The following is a 20,329-nucleotide window of genomic DNA, read 5'->3' on the forward strand; positions in this document are numbered from 1 at the left end:
TTTCTTAAAATAAATTTGGTTGCTTGTCTCTGAATCCTTTCCAGCATAACCGTATCTTTTATCAGGTAGCTGGGATTCCACAATTGAGAACAATAACTAAGTTGGGATCTGACAAGTGTAGTGTAAAGAACGCGTTTGGCTCTTATAGAATGACAGCAACTGAACTTCTACAGCTTTACAAATTAAGGTTTCTGTTCACTTGTATATACCATGTTTTGCTGTTAGGAATAAGAGGGTTTGAGCACAGTGATTTTACACCTTTTACACTCTGTTGTACTTATGGGTGGTACAAGTAAAATCCGGGCGGGCGGCGCCAGCAATATATTTAATAGCTGGGCGATTTATTGCTGGCGCCGTCCGGCCTTCGCAAAAAAGTACGTTACTTTTGCGAAGGGGTGGGCGGCGCCAGACTAATATTAAGAAACATACACAGTAGACGTAAATGCAAGTAAATGTGACTATACTATTATTATTATTATTATTATTTAATGGGCTTGTAGATGCCAAGGCAAGCTAACTTGCCAGGCTAGGCCGCAGGCCTTTGAAGGTGCCCATATCTAGATTGCTTCCAAAAATTATCCAAGCGCAGCTTGAAGGTTGCAACTGTTGGTGCTGAAATGATAAAGTCAGGTAAGGAGTTCCATAGATTGACTATTCTATTTGTAAAAAAGTTCTGCCTAACAAGTAATCTTGATCTTTCTTTAAACCATAACGGTCTAACGATATCAAGTTCATTACTGTTGATTACTGTGTTCATAGATACCTACGCGCCCCTAAATATTTTCTGGCGAGGGGCAAAGTTCGCTCGACAAAGTTGGGCAATCAGCTAGTGTCGCTAAAAACTATAAATTTCGAGGAATTGCAGCCTATAATTATTACAGTTATTATGATAAAATTTTCACTGGTAACGCTAGTCTCGTGCCCAGACCGCTTTTTTTCCTTTTTGTGTGGGGGCGGAGAAAAAAAGCGGGCCGGGCACGAGACTATGGTAACCCCCAAACCTCGAAATTCTTTCCCCCGGCGATCGTCGCTCTGAAAGTGAAGGATGGCGCATGAGATGGCGGGAAGACAACACAGTTCTCCCATTATACCTCCAGGGAAAAGTAGTGAGTTAATCGTGACGCTTAATATTCAGTGTTGTCCTGCAAGGAATTTCGCATTCTCGTGAGCCCTCGTTTCTTTGTTAATAGCTCTTGTGACATGGGCCAGCTGCCCAAACATTTAGTAACCCTTTTAAACACCGGAACTGTTTATCAAAAAAGCGCTTTGGTATAGGCAAGATCAAGTGAGTTGTGAGGCTATTGCAATAAGAAGTTGCAACTAGCTAACTGACTATGGTAACTAACTACGGTACAACTACATTACATCGCTTAACCAAAATCCAAGTCATCCTCAGAAGAGAGGGCGTACTGCCGGGGAATCATCTTGGCCTTGCAACCATACGTTTAGTATAGACGATTCAGGCGCGCAAACATGTTTACAACATGAAAACATGCTTGTTCCAGTACAAAACCACTGGGAGTGAACATATATATTATGTTCATGATGTTCTGGTCTCTCGTAGCCAGACTCTTTCCTTTCTTGTGTAGGGGCGGGGGCCTGGTCGATTGCAGAATTGCTCTCCCCATGCTGTAACCCATACATTCCCTGGGCTGGAAAACTATTTGTAGTGATGCCGGATCAGCTGGATTGAGGAAAACGATTAGGAAGCAATTCCGTGGCCAGGACAATATAATTTACTCACAAGGAGCCTTACGGAAACACTCACAGTATGGCATACTTTTTTCCAAGAATTCTGCATTCAACTGTAGTATAGCATCATTGTTGGCCTATCCCGAGATTATGGGATTCTACTGCACAGCTTCCGGATTGTTTGTGGGTGCGAATGATGAGTTTTGTTAACCATTGCATCATTTGCGTCCTGTTGCCATAGATATAAAGCAGTGTTTTATGACAATAATACTCCTGTTACAATGTTATGTCAGTTTTAGTGCTGCTTGTGCTGTTGTGACTTTTTGTTCATACGTCTACATAGTTATGCCTGTGTGTCTATGTAAGGTATAGGGAAGCAAGCCTTACCTTTGGGTGAGCACAACTTCTGAATTTCTTTCTTATACAGTGTTCTCAGCAATTAGCTATCTACTGTAGTAATTGGTTGCCAAATTAAAGTTTCAACCTATTGTGTTATTGGAATTATTATAGCATTACACAGTTGGTTTAAAAGATAGAAGGAAGAGAAAAGAGATCTATTTGTACAGCAAAACAAACTACAGTACTTGACTTGCACTTTACAGCCATATGTTTTATTTGTATTGGTCTACAGAGTTATGATTTGGCTTAACATTTTCACCATGAGTTGGTGACAGATAAAATAAATGCTATATTTACATAACCATAAGCTTCATAACTAAATATTGTACATATATGTAGCTACTATACGTACGTATTATATAATAATATATATCATTGGCATATCCTATTGATATCAGTACACCTTACAAAACCACAATTAAGGTATTTCAGACTTCTAATAACCTTATTATCAAACTATAGATGCAGGTATCATTCATAAGATGAACCAAAAAATGCCTCAGTGGTAGGCACTCCTTGGCCTTCATCAGAATCATTGTCCAGGTACAAGCAAGAGTACATTATACAATCTTGGTACAAGCAATGATTTTCATGGCTTGTCACTCAGTAAGCGCCATCATGCCCCAGTATAGAGTTACTTTGCCACTATACTTATTATAGTGTGTTTGTTTACCAAAAACTTGTAAGAAGACTCACAAGGCCACAACTCAAACTACAACATAAATTAGTTAGCATAATAAGATCAGCTCATGTGGTTATGTAAATCAACTAATCAGCTTTTTGCTTTATACCTGTACCAAGCCATGAATGCTTCCAAACAACTTTCCGTATAAAAAATAAAAAAATAAAAAAACAGAACATTTATGTAAAGAATGCATAGCAATCATAGCAACTCGTGCACCAGATGTTTGGCTGCTCTCTTCAAAGGATTCTCCTTTAACAGCTTCCCCTTTGTGAATGTGCAGGGAAATTTTTAACTTTTGATAGTGTGTGATTGAAGTGCATCTTATCCCACATTTCGAAGGGCTTTATGCCACAAAATATGTGACTGGGTTTGGAAAACCTATCGTCCATGACAGCAGATTTGATTTTTCACCAAGAACACAAAGCAAACAACAGTATCAAATTTCACAATCAAAAATCAGCTAGACTTGAGTGGTCTCCTTTTGTTGGCTGCTTTTCCCAAGCACAATGGCAATCCATACTAGCAGTCTGGGGCCCTAATGGAGTTCTGGCTAGCTGGGGATGGGTGTATGTGGTTGTACAATTCCATGGTGCTGATTTAAGACCTGTGCTGTAAATGTCCTTTGATTTTAGCCAGTTGTGAGACCTGAATGGCCCTTAACTTCATCCCTATGCCTTCCTCTTTAATTTTGAAACAGCCTCTTGCCCTCCTGTCGGCTCCTGCAACCCACCCCCCACAACATCAAGAAATTTGGTACATGTACATAGCTTCAACTATTGGCAAGCTACAACACCTGGATACGTACTTAAAACTGGCATTTCTCAATATTTTTAAATAGATGATAAGACCAGTTTTCCCAGACTAAGTCACATATGTTAGTACTTTAGTGGGTTTCTGGGTGAATTATTAACCACAATCCTTGTTTTGACTTAAGTATAGGGATGCACCGATTTTGCGGTGGGGTCTATTCTACGGAACGGAACAGAACAGAACAGAACGATGGACTAAACTACGGAATGGAATGCTTTCTCAAATTAAAGCTTGCAGCTTACCATTGCTAAAACTTCCCTTACAAGGACCTCCAGTGGGTGATCAAACATACCCCCAAGAAAGATAAAAACAATTAATGGATTGGTTGTGGGTTTTTGTTAGTTGTCATTAGCAACGAAATATTAATTGTGGGATTAGCTGTCTCAGGGATTGTTCTCCTCCCTCTCCCTGACATACCAAGCAATGCTCTTCAATTCATTTATTACATGACTGAGGCGAGTTTGTTGCTGCAATATACAATCTAATCCAAAACAGCCAAGCTGTAAAAAAACAATGCGGCCCTCAAAAAGGCTATGGTGAAAAAAGATGTGAAATCCAAGGTGGCGGCCAAGAAATGGTTGTGATGGTAGGTTAATGGTAAAAATTTTAATAACGACAATTCAGGTGAATTTTTGTGCCGCTTGGTCTTGGCACAAAATTCACCTAAATTGCCGTTATTAAAATTTTTAACCATTAACCTACCATCACAGCCATTTCTTGGCCGCCACCTTGGATTTCACATCTTTTTTCACCATAGCCTTTTTGAGGGCCGCACTGTTTTTTTACAGCTTGGCTGTTTTGGATTAGACTTCATTTCTTTTTGCATTTGTATACCCCAAAGTCGGCCTATGGCTGGCTTTGGGACATTTTTAACCTGTCTTTTTTTTCTTTACCACAGGAAGAAGAAAAGATGAAGCAGATGTACTTTAAATATTTCTGATTTTATCAGTAAATGTACAAATTATATTTAAATAATACATTTATTTATTACAGAACTCTCCATGGTGGTTGAACACTCTACAAGGTAACTTCTTCTAGCTGCTCTCTCTACAGGGTGAATTGTTTGTAGCTGAACGATCTACAAGGTAACTTCTTCTAGCTGATCTCTCTACAGGGTGATTTGTTTGTAGCTGAATTCTGTGCAGGTGATTTGTTTGCAGCTGAGCTCTTTACAGAATGGTTTCTTTGTAGCTGAACTCTCTACAAGGTAACTTCTTCTAACTGATCTTTCTACAGGGCAATTTGTTTGTGGCTGAATTTTCTACAGGGTGATTTCTTTGCAGCTGAACTCTCTACATGGTAGTTTCTTTGTAGCTGAACTCTCTACAAGGTAATTTCTTCTAGCTGATCTCTCTACAGGGAGATTTGTTTGTAGCTGAACTCTCTACAGGTGATTTGTTTGCAGCTGAATTCTCTACATGATGGTTTCTTTGTAGCTGAACTCTCCACAAGGTAACTTCTTCTAGCTGATCTTTCTACAGGGTGATTTGTTTGTAGCTGAACTCTCTACAAGGAAACTTCTTCTAGCTGATCTCTCTACAGGGAGATTTGTCTGTAGCTGAACTCTCTATAGGTGATTTGTTTGCAGCTGAACTCTCTACATGATGGTTTCTTTGTAGCTGAACTCTCTACAAAGTAACTGATGTCTCTACAAGGTCACTAGTTTGTAGCTGAACTCTCTACATGGTGGTTTCTTTGTAACTGAGCTCTCTACAAGGTGACTTCTTCTAGCTGATCTTTCTAGAGGGTGATTTGTTTGTAGCTGAACTCTCTACAAGGAAACTTCTTCTAGCTGATCTCTCTACAGGGAGATTTGTTTGTAGTTGAACTCTCTACAGGTGATTTGTTTGCAGCCGAACTCTCTACATGATGGTTTCTTTGTAGCCGAACTCTCTACTAGGTAATTTCTTTTAGCTGATGTCTCTTCAAGGTCACTATAGTCTGAGCTGAACTTTCTACAAGGTGACTCCTTTTAGCTGATCTTTCTACAGGGAGATTTGTTTGTAACTGAACTCTCTACAGGTGATTTGTTTGCAGCTGAACTCTCTACATGATGGTTTCTTTGTAGCTGAACTCTCTACAAGGTAACTTCTTCTAGCTGATCTTTCTAGAGGATGATTTGTTTGTAGCTGAACTCTCTACAAGGAAACTTCTTCTAACTGATCTCTCTACAGGGAGATTTGTGTATAGCTGAACTCTCTACAGGTGATTTGTTTGCAGCTGAACTCTCTACATGATGATTTCTCTGTAGCTGAACTCTCCATAAGGTAACTTCTTTTAGCTGATGTCTCTACAAGGTCACTAGTTTGTAGCTGAACTCTCTACATGATGGTTTCTTTGTAGCTGAACTCTCTACAAGGTGACTTCTTCTAGCTGATTTTTCTAGAGGGTGATTTGTTTGTAGCTGAACTCTCTACAAGGAAACTTCTTCTAGCTGATCTCTCTACAAGGAGATTTGCTTGTAGCTGAACTCTCTACAGCTGATTTGTTTGCAGCCGAACTCTCTACATGATGGTTTCTTTGTAGCTGAACTCTCTACAAGGTAATTTCTTCTATTGATCTCTCTACAGGGCGATTTGTTTGTAGCTGAACTCTCTACATGGTAGTTTCTTTGTAGCTGAACTCTACAAGGTGATTTCTTCTAGCTGAACTATCTCTTTCCATAGTTGCATGAACTCCCTACAAGGTTACTTCTTCTAGCTGATCTCTCTACAGGGTGAATTGTTTCTAGCTGATCTTTTGAGTTCTCTTCAGGGTGACTGCTCTATTAGGATGACTGCTCTATTAGAGTATCTCGATCTCGCACTTGCTGCACCAAGTTGGATTTCGTGTTATAACTCCGTGACTTTAAGTCTGATTCTTCTACACCATTGAAGAGCCTTTCTTAGATGATTACTCCATCTATACAGCGATTTTCAAAGTATTACCCCAAGCGGTTTATCTGGTAGGCATGGCAAGTAGAGTAAAGTATCAATTATCGGATAATATGATGTTCGGACAGCTGCCATTCACTTCCTGGGAATCCTGCAACTTTGGTTATTGTACCAAAAGGTAGGCTACACCAAGCAATAATTATCCTCCAATAATCAGCTTTGCATGATTAAAAGCTTAAGAATTACAGCCAATAGTATGCTTAGTCCGATAAAATCTATGCTCGGATAAAACTATCAGTTGTCGGACTTTGATTTTTACTACCAGTAAACAATGTCCAATTTATTTCAAATTTGTTTGCAATATACCTGTACTCATTAGCTATTAATGGCCAAAAAATGGTTTTGTTATCTTTAGTATAGAGGGAGTACGAGCCTTCCAATTTTTAGCGGTATTGTCGGATGCCCACCGCTTTAATTTAGCCATGCCCACCAACAGAGTTCATGGTTTTTGCAACAAATTTACCAGTGCTAAACCACAGAAGAAGGTAAATAAATATCTTTCGAGAGTAGAGGTGTGTTTTAAAGTTGATATTCAGGATATTTCTATTGGAACGCAGTATTTTTGGCTTCTAAATGAAGGAGATGCACGCTAGGTGGAAAAATGAAATTACGAGGCACAACTTTCTGACCAACCACATTTGTTAGTCTTGGTGTCTCAATCACGAATACCACCTAGAAATGAAAAGATGTTCCATTTTCTACCTTCTATGGATGCACAAAGCAACATTTTCGTCCTTTTTGTTTCACCCATATAAGGTAGAGAAAGAAAAGCCTTTCAATTTCCGTGACAGTATTTGTGATAGGACACCAAGACTAGCATATGTAGGTGGTCTGAAGGTGGTTTTGCATAACTTCATTTTTCCACCTTGCGCGCATCTCCTTCATTTAGGAGCCAAAAATTCTGCGTTCCAATGGAAATATCCTGAATATCAACTTTAAAGCACACCTCTACTCTTGAGAGATATTTATTTACCTTCTTCTGTGGTTTAGCACTGGTGTATTTGTTGCAAAAACATACAAACTCTGTTGGTGGGCATGGCTAAATAAAAGCGGAGGGTGTCCGACAATACCGCTAAAAATTGGAAGGCTCGTACTCCCTCTATGCTAAAGATAACGAAACCATTTTTTGGCCATTAATAGCTAATGAATACAGGTATATTGCATACAAATTTGAAATAAATTGGACATTGTTTACTGGTAGTAAAAATCAAAGTCCGACAACTGATAGTTTTATCCGAGCATAGATTTTATCGGACTAAGCATACTATTGGATGTAACTCTTAAGCTTTTAATCACACAAAGCTGATTGTTGTAGGATAATTATTGCTTATTGTAGCCTACCTTTTGGTACAATAACCTAAGCTGCAGGATTTCCAGGAAGTGAGTGGCAGCTGTCCGAACATCATATTATCCGATAATTGATACTTTACTCTAGTAGTTTTTTATTAGCTAATCTCGATTGCGTGATTGTTACACACTGTTGGTTTTTTTCGTTGTATCTTCCTGGTTTTTAGCTCGATTTCTTTCAAACCACGAAAGGTTTGAGGTTCAATAGTTAACCTATTCACCCACCGATTTTCAGCTTCTTCCCATACGCGGTTTACCCTGTAGGCGTGACAACATATTGGTGTTATTTTTCGTGAATAATCGCTCATAACTCTTTTCCTGTTTATCGTATTCTAGCCAAAGTTGGTACAGAGATGCGCCCTTTATACCCCCCTTCAATGTGCCAAATTTCAAGGCAATCGGATATTGCGTTCGCGTTTTATAGCAGTTTTTGTAAGTGTGAAAAGAGGAAGAAAAATAAGAAGAAAAAGAAAACGAAGAAACTAAGCCAATTTTTGAAGTCGCATATCTCGGGAAGGCTTGAAGCGATTTCGCTCAAATTTGGAATGTGGAGTGCTGAAGTTGGAGGGAGTGTCCACAGCAAAAATCGTCTTGTTTCATCAAGGCAGCACAGAGCTGCGGAGGTGTGCAAATTGCGTTTTCTTTCTTCCTGTCAATATACTTACAGGTGTTGCGCGCCGGCTTCTTGGGCCGCACAACACACTAATGTGTGTCTTGATAGCTGATTGGATAGCAGTTAATTGTTTCTGCTGATATTGACAAGCTATTAAATTAAGAAGGCCAATCAATTTCATCAGTTTCAGAGCACAATCACAGTAAAATGTCCACAAAGAAATTATCTCCAAGAAACCAGACAGACACTGGTGACAATAAAAGGCTGGTTGATCATGACTTTATTTAGTCTAACTTAAGCACAATGGCTACGTGGCTGAGTGAGTGAGGTATCACTTTCAGAATGTTCAGACCACCAATGTTGAGATGTATGGATTCATCGAATTTTAGTTGCAATGGACTACAATTCTAATGGTGAGCTGAATTTTTCTCCCAGTAAAAGGAAAATCTTACCGAGTTTTTAACTGCAAAACTTCTAGCCTTATATACATAATAATTACTAATTAATATATGTGCTACTTAACTATTATAAAGTATGTACTATTTACAAGTACACTTGAGTTTGATGATCTTGTTTGTGTTTCTGACTGACTAAAATTCTCTTTCCTAGTATAACCAGGAATCATTTAGACAGCACTGTCAAAAATGTTTTATTAATGTGTGAGCCTAGTTATATTATTATATTTGTTACTGTGCAGAAATCAAAAAGATTGTTGTGCACAGGTGTGATCATAATGAATGTTCAAAACTCATCTAAGGTAGGGGAGTGAAGGGTTTCAAGACACCAAAAGCAAACTGACTGTGCATATCATAATTACTTAATTCACTCCCTTTTTATCTTCTCAATTTTGTGCCTGTACAGAGCCAATTAGTTATTTCTCACTCAGTAGAAATCCTAGATGGGAGTTTTACAAGAGAAAGTTATATTTCTATTTACAGTACCTATATAGTACAACTTTACAAATGAAGGAAACATACAGGCAAATTAATAAAATTAGTACAATTACAATAGGGTAAATTATAAAAAAAGAATTGATGAGAATTTGATTGAGTCTTTGGCTAGGTTAGATATATAGTTCGAAAGCGATATCATAGATGGAAGAGACTGATATATGAGCGGAGTCTTGGATGATGGTAGGGGTTGGAGATTAAAAGGGTGGTAATTTCTTGTTCTTGAATATGTTGCAAAGTGGGTGTATTAATCAAATATGATATCAATTTCATTATGTTGTGTACAACATAAATAATCTTAAGTTTTGTTCACCTATTTTCGAGTAATTCCCAGTCCAGCTGGCCCAGTGGATCACAAGTTCATGCATTTGTTATGAAGTGTGCTGCTGTGCTGGATCTGCTGTAGCTGAGATTTCAAGGTAGACTGTCAGGGTACCCACACAGGCCACACTGTTGCAGCGTATTCAAGTGGAGGACAAATGAATACAGTTAACGTTCATGCTATCTTCTTTGTATGGAGAAAAGCATGTGAAATGTTACACTAAAGAAATCCTAGGGTTCCTAGGGATCTTGGTCCAAATCAAGGTCTGGTGGCTATGAGCATGGTACATACATGAGAGGCTTACTAATAGGAGATCTGGTTGATCTTGTGGTTTCAAGTATTGATTCAAGGCCAGCAGTTGAAGACTCGGCAAGCCCTTTATTGTGCAACAGAAAATTTTCAACTCACCGTTGGCATTAGTCCACTGCAGTGTTGATGAATCCATGCACTTTATTGATGTTCGCAGAATATTGCCTCCTTGTGGCACACAGCCCATTCTGCCGGAATGTTTGCTCCTCACACACTACACAAAATTCCTAAAGTTTTTGACTGAGTTAATTCGGCTGGCTCTTTCTTGTCACCATTGCTTTCCTTCTTGCTTTCTTTGTATAGTATACATTTAGTGTGCTGATTTATGATCAGACTGTGTTCTAAAGGCATAAACAACTCACATACTATTAGCCTTAGTGAAAATAAGCAATGCATTAAATACCTTTCTTGATAAATCTGGAGATAAACATCAATGAGACATCTAATCCCACGATAAGCACTTCGTTACTAATGACAACTAACAAGAACTCACAATCAGTCCTTTAATTGTTCTATCTTTCTTGAGGGTATGTTTAATCACCCGCTGGAGGTCCATCGATAACTTGCAAGGGCAGTTTCAGCAATGGTAAGCTGCAGGCTTCAATTTGAGAAAGCGTTCCGTTCCATAGTTTAGTCCATCATTCCGTTCCGTTCTGTTCCATAGAATAGACCCCACCCAATTTAGCCAGAAATTTTTTTGGAAAAATACGTTGGTAAAAGCAAAGAGCAAAGTGCTGGAAAAATAGGTAGAAATTGGCTTAGCTCATTTTGTATGAAAAAGATCGAAATACTCTAACAGAACAGTCACGTATAGTACTACATATGCTCATAGGAATGGCGACTAGAGATCAAGATACTCTAATAGAGCAGTCACTGTGTACGAAATATTCAAATATAGCAGTCACACATGCTTGTAAGCTTGAGATACTGCAATTAATGTTTATTGATGCTCAGCAAAATAGAGAAATTTTGAGCAAAAAGGAAAAAAATACTGGAAAGAAAAATGGGTGGAAAAAAAGCTAAATAGGCTCATCCCCAATAAGATCACTTTAACCTCCCTTGACTGAAGTGTCAAAGGGATTCACAATCATGTTTTACATCACCACCCCAGCAATACTTTCTAATATTGTGAATTTTCCTTTTATAATTTCATAATCGCATATAAATGCTTAGTTATAATTGTCACAATTCAGTATTGAGGTACATTAAAATTGACTGCTTTATTTTCTATATTATACAGGAAAAGATGTCCCCACCCTTTTTGAGCTCAACAGATGCATTGTTCCAAAGTATTGTAGCAGGTGGGAAGAACTGGGAGCTGCTATGAAACTAGACCAATATCAACTTGGAATCATCTCTGCAAATAATAAATTTAACCCCCAAAGATCACAAGACTGTTGTAGGGAGATGTTAAAGGAATGGTTAGATGTGGATCCTTCAGCATCATGGGGTGTTTTAGAGGATACTTTGAATGTCACCATCCTGACAACTGATCTCAAAAGTAACGCAATGCACGTAGACTATGTACATATTTAGAGTTACAGGCGGCCAAGTAAATATGGTTTAAAATAATGTGACAAATCTTACAATACTGAGCCAGAGGAGATTGGACGCGTTCATGTGAGCTGTACATTTTCATTCGAAAATCTTCATTTCAAGACAATTTTATTAAAACTATAGTGCTTTTGAAAGTTTAGGTATTTCTAAAACTAATGCATGGCGTGGCAAACCCCAGTGAACCTCGCTGATTTAGCTGGTAACAAATCCAGAGTTTAAAATGCCAATAAAATAAATTACACAAAATCTGTTTTATTGAGGAGGTTAATACAGCAATCACGGTGTAACGCAGTGAAGGGTTGTTGTTTCATTATAGAAAATGTACGTGACAAATCTGGTAAAGATGTATGCATCAAATCACAATTTATTAATTTCACCCCAAATCTCAAGTGCTTTGAGAAAACAAAGTACATAGCCTTGAAGCCTACGTGAAGGAGGATCTGAATATCTAACGAACCTCAGTGAACTCCATCGTTTTTCAAGTTTAGTATTGCTACTAAACTTGAAATACCAAAGAAAGGAATACAATTAAAAGCAATATATTTAAGTAGCGCTTATAGTGCGTCCAACCTCCTCTGATACTGAGCTATTTGGCTAATAAGCAAAATCCAACTCCACCATTTTAAATATAGTTCTAGTGGTTTTAATTAAGCCCCAGCCTTCTCCAGACTTCATGAGGTGGTTTTTAAAACCACTAGTAGTATGACCAGCTTGAACAGAGATTTTTGATGGAAAGCAGCAGTACACAAATCGGTGCATGGATATGCATTATATGAACATCTGGTCAAATGATTTTTAAACCAGGCGCACGCCCACAGCCAGCTAAAGGCCATGTTCTAAAGACCTGTTGAATGGACAATGTGATCGATGATTATTGACAGCAATACAATTTGGCAGTAAAATACAAAAATAGTCAGTTTAGTCCAGTCTTCTGTTGTACTGTAGCCCTCAGCCTGGCTAGTAGCACTAAGTCCCTCAATCAAAGCTATCCTTCACTATTCTGTAACAATAAAACCTTTTACTCAAAGAATTATTCAAACAACACTCTTACCACTGCATGGCTATAGGCTGACTGAATTCCTGTCCAAAAGGTCCTTTTATTCTATCTGTTGACCTGTCATATGACATCACTTTTGTAGATTCTAGGTCATTTTATAAGGTTTCATCTACACATGTTGATGACTCAGTTTCTGTAAACAACTTTTAATGTTATCCTTTTCTTCAGGCCGGCTGTGGGCGTGTGCCTGGTTTACTGAAATTGTTTTTGTAAAAGTGTGTGTGTGTGTGTGTGTGTGTGTGTGTGTGTGTGTGTGTGTGTGTGTGTGTGTGTGTGTGTGTGTGTGTGTGTGTGTGTAGTGTAGCATGTGCATGTGTGTGTGCCTACCTACCTATGTTTGTCTGTATGCACCCACGTGAGCAAAATTGTTAAATGGTAAAAGCAGCTTTTAAGTAAGAAGTAAAAGTGAAATGAAGTCTGTATTAAATTGTAAACTTTGCTCTGAGGTGGTTTCTTTTTGGCGGTCTGGAATATGGGTGTGGCAACTCTCCTCAGACTTTGTGAATTACATTACCTTCGGAGTTTTACAGGCGTTTAACAACTGAAAAACAACTGTACAGGCCTTGTAGACTACCAGGAATAGCCTATCCCTTCAAGTTGGAGGAGCAGCTTTGAGGTTTTGTTGAGAGAATTTGTGGGGAAAAAACACGATAGTCAAACTATAAAACAGTTTAGAAGATACTTCTGTGCGTAATATGTTGTTAAAAGCGGTTTGTTTAACAAGCGCTTCCTTACAGCGCATAGCAATGTATTTGAAGAATTTATGAAAGTTTCGTGAATTATGAAATCCGAGAATTACAGTAAATTAATGATTAAAATAATAAAATAGTAATACATAGTAGGTTAATTCCAGGTGAATTTGCTAGCTGCATGGCGCCTGGTTTTCAGAAGTAGCGCATCAACTTGTTTGTGTTGATGTTGTTGCAGTTTAGCCATTAAGGATGGTGGAACTGAACTGATTAAGGACAGTCATACAAAGTTAATTAGACAGCCTGTTTGTGGTCATGCTCGAATAAACACAGAAACCCGTAGACCACAAGCAGACAGAACAAGCTCTGTCAGACCACCCAGTTACTGTTGTTGATACAGCCAGAAGTGCATTGAATCCTATGGACAAGGGAACATGTAAAGCCATCATTATTTTATTCCTTATTTCCTGTCACCACCCTATCAATTTTCAGGTAGCCGCACCAAATTTTAATTATTTGATTATTGATCATGTGAATGCACTATTAGTATGGAGGGAGGCACAAAATGGCTACTCAGCTGTTAAGGTAAACACATATAAACACATAACAGTATGGTAACTGAGGGGTTGGAGTCCCTCCACTCTTGTTGAACAGGCTGCACAATCTTGCACTTTTCAAGATCGAGATACTCTAATAGAGCAGTTATGTACTCAGACAGAGCAGTCAACTGTATAACTAATAATCAATAATCACCTCCCGCCTGCATCAGGTTTTGCTGCACTAGGTGATGGGAAACAAGCAATATAATAATGATGGCCTAACTCCGTAAAAAGCAAAATTCAAGCATGGCTGCCACGGTTCTATAATAAGAAACTTTTAAAATTTCCTAATCAGGATATTATGTAGAGGTACATACTAGAATACGTCACATTTCTGCTGCGACAAAGTGAAGCTATGGAAATGAAGTTCAATGGCACGACGGAGGAATAGTAGCACAGGCTTAGCAGGATAGTCGCTAACCACACAAAATTACTATTCCAAGCTTTACCTTCAACTCGATGATCTTCAAATCGAAGCAGCTTTGCTACCTCCACACAAGACAATGGAGTAACAGCCCATTCAGTGTATCCCTGTTGTGCGTAAGAATGACATAACCAATTATATACATAGCAACACCGGACACCATGTTTGAATTTTCCTGTAGTATTGGTAGTGTATGGAGTTACACACTCCCTTGTCCATAGGATTCGATGAGCTTCTGATACAACTAACATTCGGCTCCGGTTGATTATGCCGGCATAATTTAAAGCATAATAGGTGACCAAAAGCATCAAGCATATTGCCAGCATAATAGGGATGATATTTGATTATTTAATTAAAATGCACAGTATGCACGCCCAAAAAAAAGCTGAATAATCACTGCCAATAGTATTATCGGTGCATTTCATATTTAAAAACATGTAATATAACTTATTAAACTGTTTCTTTGTTGGTTATTCACACTTTGCAGAAATAAGATCAAGATACTCTAATAGAACAGTCACTTACTCTAATACAGCAGTCAGGAAAGGCTGATATACTCTAATAAAACAGTCAGTTCTAGAGCATAATCTTGATTTTGAAAGCATAATTTTGAGCATAATAGGCTTAATTTTTGAGCAATGCTCAAAAGCATAATAAGTAAAATTTTGGGTATAATAGGCCGGGGCCTAACTAACATTGTTCACACTTTGAAAACATTAGTTTGCAACAACTCTGGTTAACTTACTGGCAAGCAGCACTAACAGTACTAGCTGCCATCTCATGATTACTTTATGGAGTGTGCCCTGACTAGCTCCTTTCTTGCTAATTAACTTCAAAATTATGCACCACAGACCACCACAATTTGGTATATGCAAGCTGTGATACAGTTTAGCATACAAAGTTTTGTGAAATAAATTCATGCCTATTTTTAGTACATAACTCATAGTTGGTTTTTAAAAATAACTTGGCCAATGAACAATCCAGTGCTAAGCCACTTCAGTTCCAACCATTTCTCACCCTGTAGAACAGTTCTACGCTTTCCTTTTATTGATAACAATGCGAAAAGTGGTGAAAACGCACACGTGTGGACTAAAACATTGACTAACAACCCCATCAAAACTGAACTGTGAAATTTCCAAGTGTACTACTGTAGAGTAACGCTTACCCGAGGGCTATCACAACAGCTTTTAGACGTAGATTAAGGAACGCTTAAGGGGCACCTGAAAATAGCTCATTAAGTGTGTGGGTTGTAACAAATTGTTTTGTGCGGCTGCCCTTAATTGTGTTAATTTAAAGTGTTGATTGATTCGAGGGACACTATTTGGTATGTAGTACAGCATCAACTTGTTATACTTGTTTATAACAGTGTTACATGTAAACTGACTTCAAAACATTGGGTGATCCTTAACACTTCAGTCTCCTGAAACAAAGTAAGTTCCCAAGATGAGCTGTCATACCTACTATTAAATATCTTTGTAGATAGTACAGATTTGTATAATAAATGTGATTGGATTTGAGATAACCTGGCTAACTTCCACACGCATGCACGCACATGTGCACACCCACAACGTTAGTACCAGAGATGAGATTGCTGGCCTGATACACTATCATAATATTCCACTCTATCTTTTCTTCTGTCTGGTTTCTGCAGCAACTTTTATCAGATCCTGTGAAAGCCATATCTTCTTCCTCCATTTTATACTCCTATATAAGCCCACCCATCTCCCATCACTCTTTGTACTACCACCTGTGATATTATTACCCACACAAAAAGTAACTGCCCAAATAAACAGGACATATTTTGGGCATCAGAAACCTATACACGCACACTGGGGTGGTGGGAGATGGGTGGGCTTATATAGGAGTATAAAATGGAGGAAGAAGATACGACATTTACAGGGTCTGATAAAAGTTGCTACAAAAACCAGACAGAAGAAAAGACAGAAGGAAATATTATGATAGTGTATCAGGCCAGCAATCCATTTCTGGTAAAAATATGAGTTTGATTTTGTGCATGTGTGTGTGGAAACCGGGTTATCTCAAATCCGGTTCTCAGGACTTCATGCCACAAGCCTTGCAAATGAAATCATCATACATACATACAAATGTAGCTGGTTTCTGGTAATTATATTAAGCGATACAGTAACTGCTATCTTGAACCTGTCCACCTGCATGATGTACTCCATGATGATTAACCCATGTCTTGTGCATCAATGTGTAATTGTAACAAGTGTGTATCTCTATAGAAACTCCAATTGTGATGGATGTATCTAAACACCTCAAGTCTCTTTACAAGCACACCAGATACACCAGCAGGGATGACTTATGGTCACCAGTCCAGTCTAGCCACTTCACAAATCTGACATTTTTAATGAGTTCAAGCAATGATTTCAGTCCCTTTTCTCAAGTTCGCCGACAATGGATGACTAAAAAGTCTGTAGTACGTACTGCTAAAGATCTTAGCTCAGTATTCTCCTCTTTAAATTGCAACACTCCATCCCAGACTATTCTTATAGAGGGCGTGCCTGGCATTGGAAAGACTGTTTTGTCGAAGGAGTTGGCATATCAGTGGTCAAATGGTATCTTGTTTTCAAACAAATCTCTTTTGTTTTTGATATTTTTACGTGATCCATCAATTAGTCGCATTGATGGCCTTGCTGATCTGGTACATTACTTTTACCAGTTTGATGACAGTGCTACTGATATATCAAAATCTTGTGCAGATTATCTACTAAAATCTGAAGGCCATGACATTTTGTTCATCCTTGATGGCTATGATGAACTAGCTGTGAAAACTAACTTCATACGGATGCTAGTAAGTCGCCGGGTGCTACCAGAGTGTAGCCTAGTGATCACCTCTCGTTCTTATTCACGGTTCGGTTGGGATGCACAGTCTGTATATATACTGGGATTTGACATGGAAGACAAGCTTAGTTTTATAAAATGTTCACTGGAAGAAGAATCAACTAAAATTGCAATAATACTTGATTATCTAAAAACCCATCCTACCCTTAACAATCTGTGTTTCATTCCATTCCATATGACAGTATTGATTTACTTGTTTAAACTAGGATACAATCTTCCCAAAAACTCTACAGAATTATACAGTCACCTTATATGTCATACCATCTGTCACCATCTAGCTAAATCTGGAATTTGTCTGGGTATGGATGAACCTGATCTAAATGGCCTTCCAGAACCATTCAAAAAGGTAATAGACAGTCTTGCTGGATTAGCTTTAGGGGGAGTACTGAACAATCAGTTTACATTCTCCTTGAGGGAGATAAAAACAGCTTGCCCACAAATTGATGAAGTACCAGAAGGAATTTATGGATATGGTTTATTGCAAGCCATTGAAACTTATGGCCCTTTACAGAAATCTCTGACTCTCAATTTTGTGCATTCATCATTGCAAGAATATTTAGCTGCTTATTACATTACTCTTCTCCCTCCCAAAGAGGAATCAGAGTTGCTAAAACGAGAATTCTTTTGTGGACAGCATCTAAGTCTTTTTGTAATGTACTTCGGCCTTACAAGAGGACAACGACCAGTTTTCCAACAACTTTTAAAATCTAACTACATACCAATCAAGTTGGGTAAAAATGCACTAATTCACTTTCATATGTACAGGTGTTTCCATGAGAGTGATAATGAATACCTTTTCTCTTACTTTAGTGAGAATTTTACATACATTAAACACAGAGCTGTAGTTGAAGAACATAAAAATTACAAAATTGCAAATGAAATTGACATATATCCATCCATTGAAGTGCCAAATGTAATTGCAGCTACAGACCTCTACTATAAGCCTCTTCTTCCTACTGATATAGAAAACTTGACATTTTTTCTTACTCATTGGTTACCTAACAAAGAATGGGAAAAGCTGAGCCTAGACAACTGCTATATTGGAGACAGTGGATGGCACCTGTTCCATGCTGGTGTGGTCACTGGCCATGGTACTCCTGTAACTATCAAAGAACTAAATTTATCTAACAATTTTCTGACTGGAGCATCTTTAAAGCTTATTGCAGATGTAGTAGTTACCTGCCAGATCAAACATTTAATTATTTGCAGGAATAAAATTGGAGTTCAAGGATTTGACAAAATTCTAAGTGGTAATTTCTCTATACTTGAGTCTCTCAACTTAGATTTAAACAGCATGTCATCTGCAGAAGCTATAATTTTATTTGAAACATTGAGAAAGAATGACCATCTAAAACTATTGGAACTCAGCAGAAATAACATTGGTGATGAAGCAGTGGAAGCAATATCTGCTACTTTGAAAGAGAACAGCACACTGAAGGAGTTATGGCTCGATAACAACCCATTGACATTTGGTGCTGCTTTGACTATTGCACAGTCATTGAAAGATAATAGTTCAATCCAGTTGTTGTGGCTTCCTAACTTTTATGGTGATGGAAATAGTCAAACAATAAAAAAAGAGGAATATAGCATAAATGAAAATCGAAAAGGAAAATCATGTGCACCACATTTACATGTGTGCTTTGTTAAAGTACATGTTTTTGAATGGTGTAAAAAGTTTGAAGCAGCACTACGCCTGACACTCTGTAGACATGTAGATGACAAGTTTTATGATTCTGAATATAATATGATAGTTTCATACACGTACAAGGGTAGACGTTGACACTTGCACTTTAACGTCCAAAACCAATTACACAAAGAATCAAGCTTTATAACTACCATAATCAAATAAAAAATGCTGTAATGTATGTTCACTAATATTTACTGAGGAGTAGTGTTGTTTTTGTAATTCATTCGACTTTTAGTTTTAGTTATAGCCATAGTAAATTTTGTAGACATAATTAGTTATAGCAAGAGTTTATGCATAAACTCTTGGTTGTGGTTACATTTATTTGACAGATTACAGAAGTTCTCATCATTGTAATGTATGCTATATGGCTAAAATTAAATAAACAGATCATGGTCATGTGCTTGTGTTTCACGAAAAGTCAATTAATGCTCTTTCAATATCTATGTAGCTTACTACAGTGTTGGGCAAGTTACTTTGTAAAAGTAACTAGTTATAATTACATATTACTTGCAACTGAACTATTTAGTTACAGTTACATATTACTCATAAAATAAAGTAACTATAATCAAGACACACGATAGTGTGTCGTGCGGCCCAAGAAGCCGGCGCGCCACACCGTGAGTATATTAACAGGAAGAAAGAAAACGCAATTTTCACACCTATGTAGCTCTGTGATCCCTTATCCGATTGGAACCAAATTTTCTAGAGACGCGCCGCCCAGTTAGGGGAGTCTACATACCAATGTTGAAGAAAATCGCTCCAGCCATTTCCGAGATACGAGCGAACAAAATTTCGTTTTAATTTCTTGGTTTTTTTCTTCTTCATCTTCATTTCGCACACTTCGCAAAATTCGCCATAAAACACCAATGCGTGCTCGGATTGGGCTGCAATTTGGCACACTTAAAGGGCTCATTAAGGCGGATCTCCGTACCAACTTTGGTAGGAATCCGATGAACATTCACGGAGCTATGATCGATTATTTGCGTAAAATAAGGTCGAAGGTCTGTCACGCCTACAGGGTAAACCCCTTGGAGGAGGAATCAGTTGAAAATTGATATGTAGATGGAGCAACCATCGTAGGAGTGCCTTTTTGTGGTTTGAAAGGAATCGGGATAAAGACCATGGAGATATGACACAAAACCCAACCTGTGTCAAAATTACGCGATCAATTTTTATGAATAAAAAAACTATTAGTTTTCGTGTCTACCAGGCAAACCGCTTAGAGCAACGAGCTGAAAATCAGTATGTAGCTGGAATAATCATCATAGAAGGTTCTTGCAGTAGTACAGAAGAATCGGATTACAAATCACTGAGTTATGATTCGAAAGGCAACTACGTGCAGCAAATGCGAGATCGAGATACTCTAATAGAACAGTCACCCTAATAAAGCA

The 20,329-nt window shown here is 38.1% G+C and overlaps 1 protein-coding gene across 1 annotated transcript; it reads left to right on the forward strand.

Annotated features, from left to right (window-relative positions):
* Positions 1-981: 981 nt before the first annotated feature.
* Positions 982-19,344, forward strand: LOC136266239 (protein NLRC5-like). The gene is made up of 3 exons (XM_066061250.1): positions 982-1,106; positions 11,301-11,561; positions 16,633-19,344. The coding sequence occupies exons 1-3, from the start codon at positions 1,046-1,048 to the stop codon at positions 19,029-19,031; spliced, it is 2,721 nt and encodes a 906-aa protein (XP_065917322.1). The 5' UTR covers positions 982-1,045; the 3' UTR covers positions 19,032-19,344.
* Positions 19,345-20,329: the final 985 nt, after the last annotated feature.

Source organism: Dysidea avara, chromosome 9, assembly GCF_963678975.1.
Source record: "Dysidea avara chromosome 9, odDysAvar1.4, whole genome shotgun sequence".
NCBI lineage: Eukaryota > Metazoa > Porifera > Demospongiae > Dictyoceratida > Dysideidae > Dysidea > Dysidea avara.

Excerpts from the sequence above, each read along its gene's own strand:
- LOC136266239 (XM_066061250.1), top strand. The coding sequence starts at position 1,046 with ATGGCGCATGAGATGGCGGGAAGACAACACAGTTCTCCCATTATACCT. Across the intron at positions 1,107-11,300 it reads TATACCTCCAGGGAAAAGTA|GAAAAGATGTCCCCACCCTT; the intron begins GTGAGTTAATCG and ends TATATTATACAG. Across the intron at positions 11,562-16,632 it reads CCTGACAACTGATCTCAAAA|AAACTCCAATTGTGATGGAT; the intron begins GTAACGCAATGC and ends GTATCTCTATAG.